The following is a 22,442-nucleotide window of genomic DNA, read 5'->3' on the forward strand; positions in this document are numbered from 1 at the left end:
TTTTTGTATCATCTATGAACTTACTGATCAACCATCCTACATTCAAATCTAAATTATTTCTGTAAACCAGAAGGGCCCCAATACTGACCCCTGTTGACCCCACTAGATTTAGACTTCCATTTAGAAAACACCCCTCAACCATCACCTGTGCTTCCTGCCAGTTGACTACTTGTGGATCCACATTGCTAAATTTCCTTGGACCCCACGGGGCTTCAGTGTGAGACCTTATCAAAATCCTTGCTGAATTCCAACTAGGCAAAAGTATTGTTATCACCTATACACCTGGTATCTCTTTGGAAGATTCAGTCAAGTTTGTCAGTCGTGACCTCCCCAGAACAAATTATGCTGACTGCTCATGATGAAGCTCTGCCTGCACAAGTCCAGATTAATTTTTCCCTCAGAATTGCTTCCAATATTTTCCCCACCATAGTTGTTAGACTGACTAGCCTGTAGTTTCCTGATTTATCCCTTGCTCCCTTTGAGTCAGAGTCACAGAGTCCTACGGCACAGAGACAGCCCTTTGGCCCAAAATGGTCTGTGCCGACCAAATTGTTCATCCACGCTAACCCCATTTCCCTACACTTGGCCCATAACCTTCTAAACCTTTCCTATCCTTTGTCCAAATGCCTTTTAAGTCTTGTTAATGTACCTGCCTCAACTACCTCCTCTGGCAGCTCATTCCATATGCGTACTACCCTGTGTGTGAAAACAATGCCCCTCAGGTTCCCTTTTATTCTTTCCCTTTTTAACTGATGCCCTCTAGTCCTCAATTCCCCAATCTTGGGAAAAAGACTGAGTGGATTCACCCTTCCCATGCTTCTCATATCCATACTTCTATCAGATCCCCTCAGTCTCCTACGCTCGAGAGAAAATGTCCTAGCTTGTCCAACCTCTCCCTACAACTCAAAATTGTTGAGTCCTGGCAACATCCTTGTAAATTTCCTCTGCACTCTTTCCAATTTAATAATGTCCTTCCTACAACAAGATCACCAAACGTAAACACAGTACTCCAAGTGCGGACTCACCAACATCCTGTAAACTGCAACATAACTTCCCACCTTGTATACCCAATGCCCTGACTGATGAAGACCAGTGTGCCAAAAGCTTCCTTCCCTGCCCTGTCTACCTGGGACTCCACTTTAGGAGAATTGTGAACCTGAACTTCAAGGTCCCTCTATTCCACTACATTCCTAAGGCCCTACCATTCACCATGAAACTCCTACCTTGATTTGACTTTCCGAAATGCAAGACCTCACACTTATCGATATTAAACGCCATTTCTCGGCCCACTTCCCCAGCTGATCAAGGTCCTGCTGCAATTCTGATAACCTTCCTCACTGTCCACAATACCGCCGATTTTAGTGTCATCAGCAAACATACTAATCATGCCTTGTACATTCTCATTCAAATCATTATTATAGATAACAAATAGCAATGGACCCAGCACCGACTCCTGAGGCACTCCACTAGTCACATGTATCCTTCCACTATTACTCTCTGCTTCCTACCATCAAGCCATTTGTGTGTCCAATTTGCCAGCTTCCCCTGGATTCCATGCGATCTAACCTTCCGGGACAGCCGACCATGTGAAACCTTATCAAAGGCATTACTGAAATTCATATCGACTACTTCTACCGTTTTACCCTCGTCAATTTTCCTGGTCACTTCATCAAAGGACTCTTAACAAATTCGTAAGGCGTGATCTCCTTTGCACAAAGCCATGCTGACTACTCCTAATCGAACCCTGTCTTTCCAAATGCATGCATATTCTATCTCTCAATCTTCCCAAGTAACTTACCTACCATAGATTACTGGTCTATAGAACATTACCGCACAGTACAGGCCCTTCGGCCCTCAATGTTGCGCCGACTTATAGTTCCCAGGTTTTTCTTTGCAGCCCTTCTTGAATAAGGCCACAACGTTTGCTACCCTCCAGTTTTCCAAGACCTCACCCTTTGCTAACGCTGATGCAAACGTATCAGCCAGAGCCCCTACAATTTCTTTTCTAGCCTGCTGCAGTGTTCTTGGATATATCCAGTCAAAACCAGGAGATTTATCCACCTTCATATATTCTAATACATCCAACACCACCTCTACTATGACAGATATGGACTGTCTCCAAGGCGTCAGCACTAACTTTCCCAAGTTCCTAAGTCTCCATATCTTTCTCCACGGTAAGCACAGAGGAGAAATATTCATTGAGGACCTCCCCCTCTCCTGTGGTTCAACACGTACATGTCTACTTTGGTCTTTGAGGGGTCCTACTCTCTCTCTCTCTAGTTATGTTTTCTCCTTTAATGTACTGAATGAACCTCTTTGGATTCATTCTAATCTTCTCAGCTAAGGCTATCCTGTGTCCCCCTTTCCCCCTCCTGATTTCCTCCTTCAGTAAACTCCTGTCCTCCCTGTTTTCCTCCCTTTGAACCCAGCTGCCTGTCCCTGAGCCATGCCTCCTTTTTCTGGACAAAGCCTCAAGTCATCCAGGTTTCCTATTCCTTCAACCTTGCTTTTCACCCTCACAGGAACATGTAGACCTTAAACTCTAGCTATCTCACCTATTTTAAAGGTCTCCCACTTGCTGGACGTCCCTTTGCCTGCAAACAAAATATTCCAATCAACTTCTGTAAGCTCCTGTCTAATTTCATCAAACTTCGCCTTGCCCCAGTTTAGCACTTGAACATGTGGGCCAGTTTGGTCACTCGTCATCACTGTTTAAAATTAATAGAGCCATGGTCACTGGCCCCAAAGTGCTCCCCCACTCTCACCTCTGTCAGTTGTGCTGCCCTGTTTCCCAAGAGTAGGTCAAGTTTTGCCCCTTCCCGAGCAGGACTTCTATATGCTGCTTGAGGAAACCTTTCTGAATGAACTTAACAAATTCCACCCCATCTCAGCCTATTACAGTCCCAGTCTAGTTAAGAAAATTAAAACCCCTACTAAGACAACCCTATTGCTCCTGCAAGTCTCCCCAATCTCCCTGCATATTTGTTCCTCCACTTCCCATTGACTATTTGGGGACCTATAGTACAACCCAATGACATCACCATCCCCTCCTTATTTCTTAGCTCCACCCACAAAGTCTGCTACATGATTCTTCAGTTATTTCCTCTCTGATTATTGCCGTGATACTCGTCTTAATCAAACATGTAACTCCCCCTCCCCTCCTTCCACCACCCCTGTCCTGCCCAAAGCACCTGTACCCTGGCACGTTATGCTGCCAGTCCTGTCCCTCCCTTAACCATGTTTTTGTAATGGCTATGAAATTCCTGTCCCACGCCCTGAATTCATCAGCCCAACCTGTCAGCCTCTTGTATTGAAATAGATACCATTTAGTCCATCAGGCATTGCTTGCTCCCTGTGGTGTTCCAACCTGACCTGCCTCTTCATTTTACTATTTCTGATTACTGTCTCCCCTCCCCGACTCGCACTTGCCTCCCTCCTGTTGAGGATCCCACCTCCCTGTCAGTCTAGTTTAAACCTTCCCGTGTTGAACTGGCAAACTTGGCCGCCAAGATTTCCTCTTTCCAGTTCAGATGCTTCCCGTCCCTCTTGAACAGGTCACCTCTGCCCCAGAAAAAATCCCTGTGATCTAAAAATCTGAATCCCTGCCTTAGCCATGCATTCTCCTGCCAAACCCTCCTGTTCATACCCTAACTAGCAAATGGCACTGGAAGTACTCTGGAAATTACCAGCGTCGAGGTACTGGTTTTAACTTTTTTTCCCTTGTGCTCTGTAATCACTCTGCAGGACCTCCTCCCTATTTCTACCTGTGTCATTTGTGACAACATGCACAACGATTTCTGCTTGCTCACCCTCCCCTTTGAGAGTGTTCTGCAGCCGCTCCAAGACATCCTGGACCCTGGAACCCGGGAAGCGACACACCATCCTGGATTCCCGTTTGTAGGCACAGAATCTCTTGTCTATCCCCCTAACTACTGCGTCTCCTATCACTAGGGTTCCTGTTTACCCTTACCCTTTCCCACTGTGCCCCGGAGTCAATCGTAGTACCACCAACCTGGCTATTGCTACCCCAAATGGTCATTCCCACCTCCCCCGCCCCCCCCCACCGCCACAAACAGCATCCAAAACAGTGTACTTGTTTTCGAGAGGAGTGACCACGGGGGATTCCTGCATACTCTGCCTACTCCTTTTGCCTTTCCTCGTGGTCACCCATTTATTTTCTGCCTGCATTTAGGTGTGACCACCTCACTAAAACTCTGATCTATGAAGTGCTTGGCATCTCTGACGATCTTCAGTGCATCCTGCTCCAGCTCCGTAACACGGTCACCTTGAATAACAGTACTACATTGGCTGTCCTCCGATCATCTGCCACTTCTCCTGTGGTCAGAGAGGAATCGAAAATGTTTGCAAGTGCCCCTGGTATTCCCTCCCTTGCTTCACTCAACAACCTTGGATGTATTTTATCTGGCCCTAGAGGCATATCTACTTTTACGCCTGTCAGACCACTCAATCTCCTCACTGCATATGTTGATTTCATTAATTGTATCACAGACCTTTTCCTTGATTTCTGTACCGAGATATTCCCTATCACACCAGCACATGATATTAATTGAGAACCCTACTGACACTATCTGACTCCATGCACAAATTACTGCCAGTTACCAAAATTACAGAGACAGGGAGGAGTTTGGGATAGAAAGAGGTGACAGGGTTAGAAAGAGATGAGTCTTTGCAGTACTTTGATAACCAGGACGAGATTTGTGTAACCAAGAGACATTGTAAGGGAACAGAGCAAGTTCGATTGCTGAAAAAGGCCGGTTACAAATTTGGGCATGGACGGCAGAAGTTAGGTAGCCGTATTTGCTGATTCTTGGATCATGGGGTGGCTGGTCAGTGGTGTGTTCATTCAAGGTCAACTAAATCATACGACAGACCTGCAAGCTGGAAAAAAGTGAGCCAGTCCATCAAGTACCCACAGCATTCCTAATTGGAGTTTAATGACTCCACGCAATTCTACCACCCTACCATACTTCCACAATTCTCCCCACATGCCTCCTCCCCAAAAAGCCAAATAAAGTCTTTTCAGGTAATTGATTTAGTGCAGGAAAGTATTCCGATTCCATGCTGAGAGTGTAGCATTCTCACTGGGGTCAGACCGTCATCAGTTCAAATTCCACTTTAGAGATCTTAGCTCTAGAGTGGGGGGACAATATCTCAGCCTGTATTTATTCCTCAAATTAACATTGATGTGTATAATGTGACTTATTCTGACATTGCTAGATTATTGGATCTTACTGTGTGGGTTAGCTGCCAATGAAAACAGTGACTGCAATTCAGAGGAACATTATTGGCTGCAAACCCACTTTAGGATGTGCTGAAGTTGTGGGAAGCACTGGAGAAAAGTGGTTTTCATTGTTTAATGTGATGTGAACTCTGATCCATCACATTGGAAGAGTGTAGCATGTGAGCAGTTGCCGTAGTAGAGGTTCGCTCTCAAAGGCATTGCATTGCCCATTTTATATTGTAGCATCCCTTCCCTCTTGTGACCTTCATAACATTACTAAAAAAGGCAGGTTTTGTTGGTTTTTTTTCGTCTTTCTCTATTCCTCACCTCATAAGAATCTCAGAGGAGAAAGTGAGGACTGCAGATGCTGGAGATCAGAGCTGAAAATGTGTTGCTGGAAAAGCGCAGCAGGTCAGGCAGCATCCAAGGAGCAGGAGAATCGACGTTTCGGGCATAAGCCCTTCTTCAGGAATCATTCCTGAAGAAGGGCTGATGCCCGAAACGTCGATTCTCCTGTTCCTTGGATGCTGCCTGACCTGCTGCGCTTTTCCAGCAACACATTTTCATCTCATAAGAACCTCAAACAAGATTTATATAGTGTGAGATGAGAGTTCACTAGAAATGTAGTTTTCTTTTTCTCTGCTGCTTTGAATTGTGTTGATGAGTGTGAAATGAAAAGCTTTGATAAAATTTATTTTTTCAGCAATGTACAGGTTCTGTGCTGCCTTATCTATTCCTAATATTTCTCAGTCTTTCCATCCATTACTCTGCCAATCAGGTTACGAATGCCCGATTGCTTTGACTCTGATCTGGTGTCATGTGTTGAATTGGGGTCAAGAGACTATGTCGGGAGACATGGCATTATGGCGTTTGGAAAAGATGTCGGGAGGTGTGGGCATCGGGGACAACGTTGAGAGGCATGGGGTCAGGGAGCGACATTGGGAGGCGTGGGTGTGTGGTGAGGGTTTGCTGTCATCATAAGATGTGGGCTCAGGCCATTGTGAAGAGGTGTGAGGTCAAGGGCCCTGGAACTGGGAGGTCAGAGGTTTATCATGCCTCCATTATAACAAGAACTCGGCTTCAAATGTAATAAAGTGTGAAGCACTTTGAAACATCCTTGGGCCTTCAAAGGTGCTATGGAAATGCAAGTCTGTTTGCTATTGCTCTGTCAGAATTTTGAGCCTGATAAATGAAGGTGCGTATTCAGTACCAAATTGAAAAAGAGTAATCTTGATTTTATCAAAGGCTTTAAGTTCCTGGAGTCATTCAGGAACAAATGAAAGATTCTGGTACAGTTTCTTTGAATGAAGGTCCAGTGATTCCTTGGATAAGGGACTTTTCTTGCCAGGAGATACCGAATAGAATCGAATATGCCAATGTTCTCGGGGGATCTTATTAGTTGGAGGGTCAGGTTTGAGGGCTTGACATGCCTTCTTCGTGCTCCTATTTGTGAAGTTATCAGCTGCTTTCTTTTTAAAAAAAAATATTTTCAACAACTGGCTTGTTGATTTACTTTTCAGAGCATTGAGAGAAGGAGAGATGTTTGAAATATTGATTCAGAAAATGGTAGACCGGTGGTCTGGCTCCATCGAGGCAGGTGAGTAACAAAATGGGTGACTTCCCGATAGAGTGAGAGGTGAGCTGAGGCTCACACCAGAAGGGGAGGGCTGCAATCGCCCAGTCCCTGCTGGAAAGTCTATACCTGTGACGATGACCAATCTTGAGACTGGCCCAGGCGGCCACTGGTCAAGAAACAGTTTGTAGCCACCATGCTGGTTTTCACAGAGGTCTGTAGTGGGGTCATTCAAAACGTTTCTGGCCTTGATGCCCAGAAATTGGCACCTAAAAGTTAGAGACAGCTATGCATGCAACTCTGAAATCTGGAAGCTTAGCTACCAACCCCCTATCCCGAGCCAAACGTCCATGTTTTACTCCTTGATGTCACCCAAATGCTGCAGCTATGGATTTCTGTAGCTGACAACTAAAGTGAGCTCCACTGTGAATCATCTCATGGAGGACTGTCTTCCCAAGTACATGATCTGAAGTGTCACATCAACTTTTCCTGTTCGCCTATGGAATCTAATCCTTTGGACCCAGTTGCACTGTGAGTAAGCTTCACACTGGCCCGTGTGTTTCCCAAGTTGAGATCCACAAAGTGTTACCGAAGTTGGGAATCTGAAATAAAAACAGACCCACTCTGTGGGTCAGGCAGAGAAACAATTGCTGTTTCAGACATTGCATCAGAACTGGAAAGAGTTTGTATTGCAGTGAGTTTTAAGGAAATTCAGAGGTTTTTGAAAGCAGTGAGGTTCATTTACATTTCCTTTACATCTTTGGGGAGAAGATGTGATGTTGTGGTAATGGCACTAGGATAGCTATCTCGATTCAAATCCCATCATGGCAGCCGGTCAATCCGTCAATAAATCTGGAACATAAAGTGAACCTCATTAATGGTGATCATATATCGATCATTGAATGTTTACCAATCGCAGAAATGTTATGCTGAAGTAGGAGTGTTGTGGACCAGACCAGGTCCCTTCAAAGTATAATATGGAGATAACCTAGACCCTAACTCTTTGTTATTTTTAAAGCAAGTGTGAGGCATGTTCCAGATGCAGTTTGATTAGTCAAACTACTAGGCTTGAAACAAAACTTATTCATGCACTATAATTAAAATATAAGCAAACAAAAGAAGAATTGGAAGAACAACTCTATTGGAAAACTTAGCAATAATAGATAATTTAACTGCTGAACAGCAATTGTTCCAATATAGTAGCATCCCGTAAACATACCCTTCAGTAAAGTCAATTATCTCCCATGAAATTCTCCAGTCCAAGAGGACAGAACATCAAGCGAAAAGCGTGTGTGTGTGTGTGTGTGTGTGTGTGTGTGTGTGTGTGTGTGTGTGTGTGTGAGAGAGAGAGAGAGAAAACTGAAGCGTTTTGTTGTCGCAGGGAGAGGTGTATAACTGTTTCCAAACCCAACAGCCACTGAAAGTTGAACTGAAATCCTGGTTCTGTGGGAGTTGGCCCCACCCCTTCATGCTGCTTCTATTGTTCCAACTTGAAAAAAAAATAGCCCAAGGTCTCTCGAGCTGTTGACTTTATTGGTTGGGCACAGACCATTCTATCTTAACCTCTCTTTGTCAAAAAAAAGGGCAAAAGACACCTTTTAAAGCCATATTATCATCACAGGAGGAATAGTATCTGAACTGGCTCTCTGGCCATTTTAACTTAGCCGATCCGCTCCTTTTTCCCATTAACCTTGCACATTGTATCTGTTGAAATAAGCATCCAGTGCCCTCTTCAATGCGTCAATTAAAACTGCCAACACCACACTTCCAGCAAATGTACACTGACAAAACCATTCACTGTACAAGGGCTTTTTTTTTTCTCCATAAGACATAGGAGCAGAAATTAGGTCATTCACCCCATCAAGTCTGCTCTGCCATTCAATTATGACTGATAACTTTCTAACCCCATTCTCCTGCTTTCTCCCTGTAACCCTTGGTCCCCTTGACAATCAAGAACCTCGAGATCTCAGTCTTAAATATACTCAATAACCTGGTCTCGACAATCTTCTGTGGCAGTGAGCCTCACATTTGCTTCTTTTGCAAACATTTTAAGACTGTGTCTTTGTCCTTTTACGTCTCCCTATGCAATTTGTCCAGAACCATCACGATTCTGAAAACTTCTATCAAATCTCCTCTCCCAGGAAAACATTCCGACTTCTCCAATCTTTATTCATAACTAAATTGTCTTGTTCCTGGATCTATTCTTGAAAGCTGCTTTTACACTCCCTCCAGTGCGTTCACATCAACGTTCCTGCTCATTTTTCTGTCTCAGCAGACCCCTTAGTCTGTGTGTGACAGTGACTGCCAGAACTAGAAGCCAGTGTTGACATCCTGCTCTCCATGCCACAGACCCTGAGAGCTACTGCAGTTAGAGGGAACGTTGGTTTACATCCTTCTTTTTGTGTGGCACCCAGAATTTGTGCAAAGTACCACAACTGAGTTGTTAAAAACATCCATCCAGATAACAAATCTTCTTTTTGAAGAGAAAGCTGCTTCCTTACCCAACCTGTCCTCCATGGGACTACAAGCTTGTAGCAATGGGGTTGATTCTCAACTGCTATATGGAACAGTTGACCAAGCCACTCAGTTCGAAGGTAGTTAGGGATGGGCAGTAAATGCCAGACTAGCCAGCAAACCCCCCACATGCCATAAAAGAGTAAAGAAAAGAACCTGTGACGACTCCCAACCTTTTAATCCGCCTGGCGAAATGTGAACAGATGTTGCCTGATCTGCTGAGTATTTGCAGCATTGCCTGTTTTTATTCCAGACTAAGTAGGTGTGCATGCATCAGTTACGGTTGCTGATGGACTCTGTGGTTAAATGATGTGCATGATTATATGACTAATTTATTTTGGACAGCCTCCCATTACTGTGTATGTATTTATATTGTGTATGTGTATAACTAAATATACCTATTTTGGCGAGTCTGAGGGATGTTTCTTGGTCATGCACATGTCTGCATTAAAAATGTATCATAGAATCCGTACAGTGTGGAAACAGGCCATTTGTCCCATCGAGTCCACTCCAACCCTCTGAAGAGTGTCCCACCCAGACCCATTCCCTCACCCTATTACCCCATTTCCCCTGACTACTGCACCTCACCTACACAACCCTGAACACTATGGGCAATATAGTATGGCCAATTCAACCTAACGTGCACATCTTTGGGAGGAAACTGGAGCACCCGGAGGAAACCCACGCAGACACGGGGAGAATGTGCAAACTCCACACAGTCAGTTGTCCGAGGGTGGAATTGAACCCAGGTTCCTGGCGCTGTGAGGCAACAGTGCTCACCACTGTGTCACCCTAGATTGTAGCTTGTGCTTGTGTTGTATGCTGTTTGTATATATTCTGTTTGAACGAGCTGTGTTAAATCCATTTGTTGTGCTGTGTTCATTCTGCTGTGTGTTTTTCCCATTATTATCCACTTTAATCACATTTTTCCTGTCATAGTTAATATTGAGACTCCCCCTTATTTAGGAGTTACAGCAATCCGTCCGGATGACCTCGAGTTTCCCAGCACTATGACGGATATAGACTATGACACTTGGATGCTGAGGTAATGCTGAAATTGGAATGCTTTGTTTGGTGGGGTTTGTGGTAGAAGGGGTGGTGAATTTATTTCATATTAGATCTGGCGTTAATCTCGGTTCACTCTTCCTTGTCCAGAGAGGCTCCACCTTTTGAGGTGTGGCCAGGAATGGCACTGATGCTGGTCAAGCCATGGATTTTGCTCCACCTGGCTCAGAGTGTTAGGCGATGGCTGTGGAGCCCGCACGCTGGTGTTTGAGAGGCACGTGACACTCTTTGTAGTATGGCTCCTGCTCCACACTCTGACACCTGCAGGAGAAAGTCAGACAGGCCATTGATCAAAGGAGGACACATTGTTATGGGCATTTTGTGGCAATGCTCTCTAATGTTGGAACCATTTCAGGCATGGAGATGAACTGGGTCATTTGCTGTCGATCAGAATTGACGGAGGGAGAGGTGAATAGGAGTGACGAAGAGAACATGGAACCTAATGTCCATGCATGTCTAATTCAATGCCAATGCAGTGTGGCTAGAAAAGGAACTAAGGAGGAGCAAGTTTAGCCACGTGGTGTCTCAAGGGAGTAAGGCAAGGCTGGATGGCCTCTAATGCCAGGAATGTTTGAAGTAAAACTGATGAGTTCAGGGTATGGGTTAACACATGGAACTGTGATTTTGTTCCTATTACAGAGACGTGTTTGAGAGAGGGATAAGACTGGCAACTTATTGTTCTGGGATATAGAATCTTAAGGTGAGACAGGGAAGGGTGAAAAAGTGAAGTTGGTGTCACATTATTAGTTAGAAAGTCAGTTGCTGCAGTAAGGAGGGATGCTATCTTGGTAGAGTCGACACGAGACTTTGTAGATAGAACTTAGGAATAAAAAGTGAATTATAAGTCTCCAAACAATGAGCGGGCAGTTGAGGAGCAGCTAGGTAGTCAGTTCACTAAGGGTTTGCACATACAATAAGACAGTAGTTATATTAAGGGATTTCAACTACACCAGTTGGGATAATCCTAGTATAAAGGGTTTAGAGAGGAGATTTCTGGCAGGATCTGGCCAAAATCGACTAGGAAAGTTACTTCAGAGTAAATCTGCAGCAGAACAGTGGGAAGCATACAGAAAGTTACTGGGGGCGGACAGGCCCAACATGTTCCCTTTAGGGTGAAAACTAGGAGCAGCAAGGGCAGAGAGGCCTCGGAAAAGGAAGTGGTGGAGACCTTAGAAAATATAAAGGTGGATAAATCTCCAGGACCTGATCTAGTGTACCTCAGGGAAGTTAGGGAGGAAATTGTGGGGCCCCTTGCAGAAATATTTGTATCATCTATAAATACAGGTGAGGTGCTGAATGACTGGAGAATTGTTATGTTGTGCCTTTGTTCAAGAAGGGATGTAAGGAGAAGCCTGGAAATATACACCGGTGCGTCTGACTACGGAGGTGGGTAAGTTATTGGAAGTGATTTTGAAAAATAGGATTTATATACATTTGAAGAGGCAAGGTATGATTTGGGATAGTCAGCATGGTTTGCGCAAGGGAAATCATGTCTCACAAACTTGATTGAGTTTTTTGAGAACATTACCAAAAAGATTGAGGGCAGAGCGATAGACGTTGTTTCCATGGACTTCAGTAAAGCTTTTGACGAGGTTCCATGTAATAGATTAATAAATAAAGTTAGATCACATGGGATTCAGCGTGAGCTTAGCAGTTGGGGGAAAAAAATGGCGTAATGGCAGGATAGGAAGAGGTGTAGTGCCTGGAGGAGGTTACGGAGATGGGAAGAGGTGTAGTGCCTGGAGGAGGTTACAGAGATGGGAGGAGGTGTAGTGCCTGGAGGAAGTTACAGGGAGGGGCATCTGAGCTAGATCAGGTAATGGAAATAGAGAAGTATGTAGGGGCTGGATAGGAGGGACTTTTTGGAACTGGTGGAGATCAGAGATGAAGAGGGAGAGATCGTCGATCAATTTTTGATGAGAACTTTAACATTTAGATGTTGTCAGCCTGGGAACCAGTTCTGGATCATTAGCACAGAGACCATTTGGTCTCTTGAGCCTGTGCCCACATTGTTAGAGTCGAGAGTGTGGTGCTGGAAGAGCACAACAGGTCAGGCAGCATCCGAGGAGCAGGAGAATCGATGTTTCGGGCATGAGCCCTTCATCAGGAAGCCTCATTCCTAATGAAGGGCTTATGCCTGAAATGTCGATTCTCCTGCTCCTTGGATGCTGCCTGACCTGCTGTGCTTTTCTAGCGCCACGTTCCCAACTCTGATCTCCAGCATCTGCAGTCCTCACTTTCTTCCACGTTGTTCAATCCTGACTGACCCTGCTTTGATTCCTGCTGTCCCTAAGGGTGTGCACAGGTTTTCCTTGACCAATCGCGAGAGGAGCTTATCCCAGTCTTTATTGGTGCAATCAGTTCTCTGCATTGCAAAGTTGGTATGCATGGGTGTATCTCATTGCCTGTTGCGAGTGGCTTCAGTCCTTAACGTCTTTCTGGTGGTCTTGACTTATCACCCCCATCCCATTTTCAGTGGCACAGCTATCATGCAAGATGGGAACACGATGCGCAACAATTATGGCTGTGATCTGGACTCACTAACCACTGGCTCACGAATTGGGATGATGCGCAGCTTGAATGGTGACCTCCATTACTACATCAACGGGGTGGATCAGGGCGTGGCGTGCCTGGGCCTACCACCAGGTAAGTTATCACCATGAGGTAGATGTGCTTCGTGTCTAACCATGACGGAGAGCGGATCCATCAGCAAACATTGATGTACAGACCAGCTTTCACTCACATCTGGCATTTGGAGACAGCAGTCTGTCAACCAGTTTGAAAGCTTTGACTCAACAGGCAGAGCACTTGTTCTCTTCTTTCGTGCTGTCTTTCGTTCTCCCATGATGCTGTCCCTTGCTGATATTCTATTGCTGTGTAGTCCTGACACCTCATTCCCTTGCAATCGCACTCTGTCATGCTGTCTTATTCTATTTCACTTCCACTCACATCCCCTCAGCCATGTTCTTTCAGTTTTTCACTGTGTCTCCCTGTCTTGCTGTCTTTCATTCTTGGTCCTGTTCCCGTGTTCCTTCGCACCCGTTCCCTCACTATGGCCTCTTGCGCTTTCTTGTTCTCTTGCCCCCTCTCCTGCATTTTTACAAATATTTGTTCATGGGAAGTGGGCGCTTGTGGCATAGAGAAGATGGTGTGCGCTGCCTTCTTGATCTGCTATGTTGTTAATATGTTGGGAAATACTGTTAGGAAGGGAGTTCCAGAATTTTGACCCAGCAACAATGAAGAAACAGCAATATTCTTCCAAGTCAGGATTTTGAAGGTTCTATATTTCAACTTTCACACTCCATCTCTTTCTATCTATCTCTCTCTTTTCCTTCTAAACCAAATGCTTATTGGTTAAATCCCTCTTCTCAGGATTTAAGGTCATTTTCCAAGTCTGACACTGCCCAGTTGTGAAGGCAGTACCCTTGAGAAGAGATGTGAAAACTGAAGCCCCCACACCCTGAAAGGTCCCACATGTAGCCCTCTCTACTTGGCTGGAGGGAAGAGCCTCGTCCCTTGTGGTGCTCAGCTTTGAGTTAACACTCCAGTCAGCTAGTGCATGAAATGGTGTATAAACCCTTTTCGCATGGAGTCCCTGTGAGGTCAGTAATCAGGAGTCAGACCAGGGGCACAGCAGCCTTGTAGTCCCTTACCTCAGCAGGAGCTGGTGTTGTCAGAAGAGCCTGTCCTTGTCTCTGAAACTGTATTTCTCCCAATCGGGATGATTTAAGATGAGGGAAAGAAATTCCTGAGAGCAAAAAGGGAAGGCGGGGTGGGGGGCGGGGGGCGGGGAGGTGCGCATTCATCAATGAGCTAACCATGCAAGTGTTATCCTTTTTAAACTGTAGGGTGGCAGGTGAAGCCTTGGGCAACATTGTAGGAGTACCTGTCATCAAGCTGTTCAAAGGGGTTGGCTTTGGGGATCCATTGGCTTTAAGAAGAGTAATCTCCATGTCCATCATATTTCTCAACAAAGGAAGGACCATGATCAACATGCTGAGTGCGTAGTTGCAGCTCGTCTTACCTCAGCTAGATTTTCATGTTCAGTTGCATCTCGGAGACAAGGCTACCTGACTTTGAGATTATCTGTTATTCTTCACCTCCCCCGAACAGTCCTGCCCAGTTTCCAGTGGAGAGTAGAAAGAAGTGTTTGCTTTAATGGGATTTCGGTGAGTGTACTGCAGCTACTATTACTGACCTGGTTCCTCTGCCTGCAGAGCTTTACGCTGTGGTTGATCTGTACGGACAGTGCGTCCAAGTATCTATTACCAGTGGCTCACCACCCATGGACAACAGCCTATCACTGAGCAATGCCACCGAGAAATCCTTCCCAATACATTCCCCAGGTATGCACGTTCCTCCATCATCGCCAGCAACCCTTTTGCTCTGTTCCACAGCATTACATAAGAACTAGAAGCAGGAGCAGGAGTAGGCCATTTGGCCCTTCAGACATTGTCAATAATCTATTGTTGAGTAGACAGCCTGGGTCTGAGATGCTGCTGCAAATCGGAGAGATCTTTTCTCCAACTCCAGCCACCTCATCGCCACCCTTCCTTCCACTGCAACTTACTTAACCAGTTAAGACTATGTTGGCCACCAGGGTCTTGGGTTCTTTGTTGCAACAGCTGCTCACACTGGTTGGGGAATGGGTTTAATGTCACCACGTTTTTGCTTCCTGCATTGTCCTGCAGGCATTGGACATGTGGGAGAGAGAGAGATGTGACAAACTCTCTGGCATGTGCCCGTGTGTATTTTTAAATCTGAGTAGAAAACGCGTACAAATTTCTAATAAGTGCATGAGTGTGGGAAAGCTCCAAATTATCAGCTCCATCCCACAGAGACAACATGTGCACTATTCGTGTGTGGCCTGGATAGTACCAAGTGTCTAAAGTCAGACCCCTGGTGTGAGGTCCAGGCACCTCGAACACTGACCTTTGTTCCTCCTGAACACACCGGTACGGTTTCTCCAATGAGCACGTCAAGCCACAAGTGCTATTGCTTTAAAGGGGTTGCGCAAGTGTGGGATTTTGGCAGTGAGGGGAAAATGTGGTTAACGCCTCACCCTGACACACCGTGTTTGTCACTTTCAGTTCCAGGAATCGCGCACCGCTTCCACTCCAACTGCGGGAAGAATGTGGCATTGCAGAATGACGGGTGTCGAGCTGTTCGGATCCACGGCTTTTCCCATGGGGTCGTTCTGAGCATGAAGGAGTTAAGGTCTGATGAGCTCTTCGAGGTAACTTGAACAGTATTCTCCTTGCAGTTGACATGGCAAAGATGCAATTAGAGTCATAGAATTCTACAGCTCAGAGAAAGCACTTCTGGCTGTAGGGACTGTTGGTTGGTTTATTGTATACGAGCTCCCTGATTCTGACACTGGGCTTATGTGGTGAGGTTTGATGCGGTGAAAAACCCAGGAGACAGATACTTCAGAGGCAAAGGAAACTCAGATTTTATTAAAACAAGCAAAATTGAAGTAGTAGAATAGAATTCCTACAGTGTGGAAACAGGCCCTTCGGTCCAACAAGTCCACACCAACCCCTCTGAAGAGTAAGCCATCCATTCCCCTCCCCTATTATCCTACACTTAGCCCTGACTAATGCACCTAATCTACAGATCCCTGAACAATATAGGCAATTTAGCATGGCCAATTCACCTAACCTGCACAAGTTTGGATTGTGGGAGGAAACCGGAGCAAACTCACCAGGGGCGGGAGAATGTGCAAACTCCACCCAGCCAGGCACCCCAGGCTGGAATCGAACCCAGGTCCCTAGTGCTATGAGGCAGCAGTGTGAATCCCTGAGCCCACATGAATATTTCAAAAACCCCAATGTTACAGATTAAGTGAAGTGAGACGTATCCGACAGCTAACTAGCACCCCAGTTAACACTTACATCCCTGATTTGGTACTGTGGGTTTAAAATTACTGAGAGCTGTTAATTACTGGGTGACGGGAAAGAGGAGAGCGCGCAAGAGAGAAATGCTAGTCCCAGGGTCCTGTCCTGCTTCCCTTCCCCAGGGGTGCCTATCAGCCCTGAAGCCCCACTCTTCCTGCCCTATCTAACTGAGCTGGCACAGAGGGTCTCGATGACCTTGTGCTCACCCCTGAAGTGGCTTCTGTCCGCTTCTGATGGTGGTGAACATCGCTGGCACTACCCGGGTCGGTATCCCAGCTGTCCGGTCACTTCTCGGCAGCATGTAGAGCTTCGTGGATGAGAAGATTCTTTTCCTGAATCTGTGATGGTTACAACCGGTGACTCGCTGCAACTGGTTGTGGCTGATTCTCTGGACTCTGACCGAACCCCTCACTGAATCAGCTCTCCCTTCGAGATCAGGGTTCCCCAGTTATGCTGACTGTTGGCTCCCCTTTATCTCACACCAAATCTGGATTTGATTACTTAACTGTTGCTGCTCCGTTTGGGGCTGAATGAGCCTCCTGATTATTAGATGAGGTATGAATGGTTCTACCATAAAAATGAATGGGTTTCCAAAAGTTTGGAATATCCAGTATTTCCCTTGGATGGATGCAGGTTAAAGTTCTACTGATAGTGTAATGCCTTCACATTTAAAGGCAAGTCGGATTGGCTGGAGTACAGTGGTGTGGAATGTTCAGTCTATAAGCAAACTGATTAAAAGTTGAATGGTTTTGGACTTTTGTAGACTCCAGAATGTCTCCGTTGTTTGCTCTGCAGCCTGGTCTTCATTGTCTTTAGCATCACTCTAATCTAGACTCTGGTTTCCAGCATCTGCAGTCCTCACTTTTGCCTCCTTCATTATTTTTAGAGTCAAGAGTGTGGTGCTGAAAAAGCACAGCAGGTCAGGCAGCATCGAGGAACAGGAAAATCAACGTTTTGAGCAAAAGCCCTTCATCAGGAATGAGGCTAGGAGCCATGGGGGTGGGGAAGAGGGTAAGCTGAGAGTGCAATAGGTGGATGGAGGTGATAGGTCAGGGAGGAGGGTGGAGCAAATAGGTGGGAAGGAAGATTAACAGGTGGGACAGGCCATGAGGATGGAGCCGAGCTGGCAAGTAGAAACTGCGGTAAGGTGGGGGAAGGGGAAGTGAGGAAACTGGTGAAGTTCACATTGATGCCATGGGGTTGGATGGTCCCGAGGCAGAAGATGAGGCATCCCTCCTCCAGCTGTTGGGCGGTAAGGCCGTGGCGATGGAGGAGGCCCAGGATCTACATGTCCTCAGCAGAGTGGGAGGGGGAGTTGAACTGTTGGGCCACGGGGCGATGGGGCTGGTTGGTGCAGGTGTCCCAGAGATGTTCTCTAAAGCGCTCTGCAAGTAGGTGTCCTGTCTCCCCAATGTAGAGGAGACCGCATCGGGAGCAACGGATACAGTAAATGACGTGTGGAGGTGCAGGTGAAACTTTGATGGATTTTGTGCACGTCTAATTACGATTTCAATTTAATGAGGATTTCTGCCTCTACCACCCTTGCATGCAGTGAGTTCCAACTTCCCACCACCCTCTGGGTGAAAAAGATTTTCCTTGCACCTTCTCAAGTCCTTCTGCCCCTTTGTCATTGATCGGTCCCTCAAGGGGAAATATTTCCTCCTATCTACCATATCTCTGACCTTCATAATTTTATACATCTCAATCATGTGCTCTCTCAATCTCCTCTGCTCCAATGAAAACAACCCCTGTCTTTCCAATCTCTCTTCCTAACTGATTTGATTAACGTATTCAAAATTGTCAACTATTTAGCGGGAGGGATTAACCAAACTCGCCCCCAGTGGCTGAGGGGTTGGTAACCAGAGGTCACAGATTGAACCTGATTGTAAAAAAGAACCAGTAAAATAATTTTGGCACTGCCAGTGGTTAGGATTTGGAATACACTGTCTGATAGGGCCCTGAAGAAGGGTTACACCTGACACACCGACTTCTTCGCCTCCTGATACTGCCTGGCTTGCTGTGTTCTTCCGGCCTCCTGCCTGTCTACTTTGGATTCCAGCACCTGCAGTTTTGTTTTTGTCTCTGATCGGTTTCCGATGGCAATTAAAAGGCTATGTGACTGGCTAAATCGAACTCAATGGGCTGTTTGGTCTCCTTCCAAAAGTGGTGGTCAAAATGTGTAAGGAGCTTTGAAAAAAATTGGTGGCAGTTGCTCACATTGAGAGTGGTGCTAGAACCTATGCAATTGGCAAATCGGAAGAGCTTGCAGATTTACAATGAACCACACGAAGGCACACCTTTTGAGACCATCAGGCCATGAGGTAGGGCTTTCTATACACTTGTGGGACATGGGCATTGCTGGCTGGCTAGTAACTATTACCTGTCCTTAGTTGCCCTTGAGAAGATGGTGGTGAGCTACCTTCTTGAACCGTTGAAGTCCATGTGCTGTAGGTACCCTTAGGGAGGGAGTTCTAGGGTTTTGACCTAGCTATAGAGAAGGACAAGGGATATATTTCTCAGTCAGGATGGTGGATAGTTTAGAGGGAAAGTTGTAAATGGGTGGTGGTCCCATGTATCTGCTGCCCATGTCCTTCTCGATGGAAATGATTGTGGGTTTGGAAGGTACATAATATTCACTGCTGCAACTGAGCATCAGTGATGGAGGGAATGGTTGCTTGTGAATGATTTTTATTCAATCGTAAGATGAAAGTGGTTGTTGGCCAGCACTTATTTCCCATCCCTAATTGCCCAGAGGGCAGTTAAGAGTAAACCACATTGCAGTGGGTCTGGAGTCACATGTAGGCCAAACCAGCGAAGGATGGCAGTTTCATTCCCTCAAGGACATTAGTGAACTAGATGGTTTTTTCCTATAATTGACAATGGTTTCATGGTCATCATCAGACCTTAATTCCAGACTTTTTTTTTATTGAATTCAAATTCTACCATCTGCTGTGGTGGGATTTGACCCCACGTCTCTGTATTAATAGTCCAGTGATAATACCACTAGGTGGTAACCTCCCCACTGTGGTGCCAGTGAAGTGGGTTGCTTTGTCCTGGTTGGAGTCAAGCTTCTTGAGTGGTGTTGGAGTTGCACTAACCAGGAAAGAGGGAAGTATTCCACCATATTCCTGATTTGTGCCTTGTAGATGGCAGATAGGCTTTGGGAGTCAGGAGCGGAGTTTTGATCTACCAGATGCGCCTGAAAGGGCAGTAAATGGAGATGCATTTGTAAGTTTGGATAAATACTTGAAAAGAGAACTTTTCAGTGATTGGAAGAAAGTAATGTGACTTGGGAGAAATGGGTCAAAGATTGCAGAAATGTTCTGAATTGGTTAACTCCTTCACTGGTATGATTACAGACCATTATGTGAGCATGACATGATCAGCATTGTGTCAGGCCTTCTGTCCTCAGATGAATGCAATGGTTTGTTCCTATGCAGTGTGGTTTTGAGAGCCCTCAACCAGTGTCAGGAGGGAACTTTGACTACTTCCAGTCTGAGCCCTGAGAATGCTTGATTAGTTTTGCAAAAGGTTCCATATTGCACAGTTGAATGCAGCCAAGAGCATCACTCTGCAAGATGACACCTTATTAGTTATGGCCTTTGAAATAATAGGAAGAAGTAATTCAGTCTGCTCCGACATTCGGTAACATCATATCTGACCTGATTGTGTTCTCAACTTCACTTTCTTAACTGAATCTCATGATCCTGATTTCTTTGTCAACCACTCTTCCATTTGAGAGTGAGAAGCTTGGGTCAGAAACAGCTGTGCAAAACTTATATAAGGATAATTGTGCTTGTCTGAGGACAGAGGAAGAGTCTAAGGAAGGATCACTCGACCCTAACCGTTAACTTTGATTTCTCTCCACAAATGCTGTCAGACCTGCTGAGCTTTTCCATCAATTTCTGTGGATGTGGGCAGAGTTGGCTGACGTGGACTTGGAAAGGAGTTTCACTTGCACCAAAAAGAAAATTCCATCGAGGAGGAAGAATTCTTGGAAGGGGATAAACTAGCCATGATTAACCAAGACCTTTTTAGGATAAAATCAATTGAAGGAAAGAAACATACAACATTATTGCCAAGAATAGTGGTGAAACAGAGGATTGTGCAAGCTTTAAAAATCATCAGAAGCTCGTCCAAAAAACAAAATTAAAACTACAGGTAAACTAGCAAGTAAGAGCAAGACGGAGATTTTTTAAATATATAAAAAAGAAAAGCCAAAGTGAACTTAGCCTGCCCAGAGAATGAGGCTGAGAGAACAATAATGAGGAACCAGGAAATGGCAGTGGAGTTGAATACGTACTTTGGAACAGGCCTTTAGATTAGATTAGATTCCCTACAGTGTGGAAACAGGCCCTTCGGCCCAACAAGTCCACACTGACCCTCCAAAGAGTAACCCACCCGGACTCATTCCCCCACCCTAATACTATGGGCAGTCTAGTGTGGCCAATTCACCCTAACCTGCATATATTTTTGTTTGATTGTGGGAGGTAACTGGAGCACCCAGAGGAAACCACGCAGACGTGGGGCGAATGTGCAAACTTCATACAGACAGTTGCCCAAGGTTGGAATCGAACCTGTGTTCCTAGCACTGTGAGACAGTAGTGCTAAACACTGAGCCACCGTGCCGCCCGTTTGTGATGGAGAATATAATACCATTCCAAAGATGCAAAATCGTCAAGGAGCAAAAGGGGGAATGGAAATAAATATAATTACTATCAAAGGAGATGAATATAGTAACTAAAGAAAAAGTATAAGGGAAACTAATGGGCCTGAAAGCCAATCGGTCCCTCTACGTATTAGTATAAAAGCCAATTGTGTTGGTGGTAGTGTGTTAGCATGATAACCTAATAAATAGTTGGGATAAGGGAAACATTTTCAGGATGGCAAGTAATGGAGTGTCACAAGGATTGATGCCTAGCCTATTCAGAATACGTATTTATGACTTGGATGAAGGAAGGGAATGGATTATTGCCAACTTTGTGAATGACACAAAAGTAGGTGGGAAGGCAAGCAGTGAGGCTAACAAAGGATCATCGAGGGATATACACGGGATATATGTGACCTGGTGGGTGGATAATGTGGATAAGTGTTAGATGATTGCACTTTTGAAAAAAAGAATAGAAGAACTGACTACTGTTCAAGTGGATGGAGACTGCAGGTGGCTGCGGCACAAAGGGATTTGGGAGTTCTTGCGCATGAACCACAAAAAGCTGGCACCCAAGTTCAATGGGGAATCGGGAAGGCAAATGGCCTTTGAAATAAAGGGACTGGAATGGAAAAGTAGGGAGGTCTTATTGAAGCTATGAAAGGCACTCCTCAGACCACAGCTGGAATACTGTGAACAGCTTTGGTGGCAAAGACAAAGAAAAAGGAACAGGCCTTTGGCCCTCCCAAACCTGCTCCAACACATTTTGCCGTTCCTTACTAAAACTGTCTTCACACTCAGATCTGTATCCCTCGACTCCTTTCCTATTCATGTTTTCGATCAGGTGCTTCCTGAATGCTGCGGCTGTGTCTGCGTCCACGACCACTTCTGGCAGCACATTCCAGGCATTCACCATTCTTTGTATGAGAAACTTGCCTCGCAGGGGTGGGAGGGAGGTGGGGCGGGGGGGGCAATGTGCAAACAGTCGCCCAAGGTTGGAATTGAACCTGGGTCCCTAGCACTGAGACAACAGTGCAAATCAATGAGCTGCCGTGCCACCCTAAATCTTGCCTAACGAAAGTTCTACAAAACTAGCCACAGCACAAGTCGCCTCGCCTTATGCTCAGTGCCCTTTCCAATGGAGGTAAGCATGCCGTGGCATTCTTTACAACCTTATCTACCTGCACTGCTGTCTTCCGTGAACTGCACATCCAGATCCCCCCTCATATCAATACTCCTAAGGGTTCTACTATTCACTATATAATTTCTAACTATACCTGACCTTCCAAAATACATCACCTTATATTTGTCCGGATTAAACTCCATCTGTAATTTTTCTGTCCATGCCTCCAACTGATCTATATCCTGCTGTATCTGCTGACAATCCTCCTCGCTAATCTTTGTACTGTCTGCAAAATTACTAAATAGACCAGCCAAGTTTTCCTCCAAATCATTTACGTAGACCACGAACAGCAGAGAACTCAGCACTGATCTCTGTAGAAC

At 45.5% G+C, this 22,442-nt stretch overlaps 1 protein-coding gene across 5 annotated transcripts in view; it reads left to right on the forward strand.

Moving 5' to 3' along the window:
• Positions 1–22,442, forward strand: part of neurl4 (neuralized E3 ubiquitin protein ligase 4) — a 133,419-nt gene that overhangs the window by 59,726 nt on the left and 51,251 nt on the right. For 2 of the 5 annotated variants that reach the window (XM_072591513.1, XM_072591512.1), the window contains exons 12-16: positions 6,763–6,839; positions 10,269–10,374; positions 12,871–13,040; positions 14,612–14,740; positions 15,485–15,630. In XM_072591513.1, coding sequence (XP_072447614.1) covers positions 6,763–6,839; positions 10,269–10,374; positions 12,871–13,040; positions 14,612–14,740; positions 15,485–15,630 — 628 coding nt within the window. The remainder of the gene's footprint in view (positions 1–6,762; positions 6,840–10,268; positions 10,375–12,870; positions 13,041–14,611; positions 14,741–15,484; positions 15,631–22,442) is intronic. The other 3 variants (XM_072591514.1, XM_072591516.1, XM_072591515.1) reach the window with 2 other exon arrangements.

Source organism: Chiloscyllium punctatum, chromosome 21 (assembly GCF_047496795.1).
Source record: "Chiloscyllium punctatum isolate Juve2018m chromosome 21, sChiPun1.3, whole genome shotgun sequence".
Classification (NCBI taxonomy): Eukaryota; Metazoa; Chordata; class Chondrichthyes; order Orectolobiformes; family Hemiscylliidae; genus Chiloscyllium; species Chiloscyllium punctatum.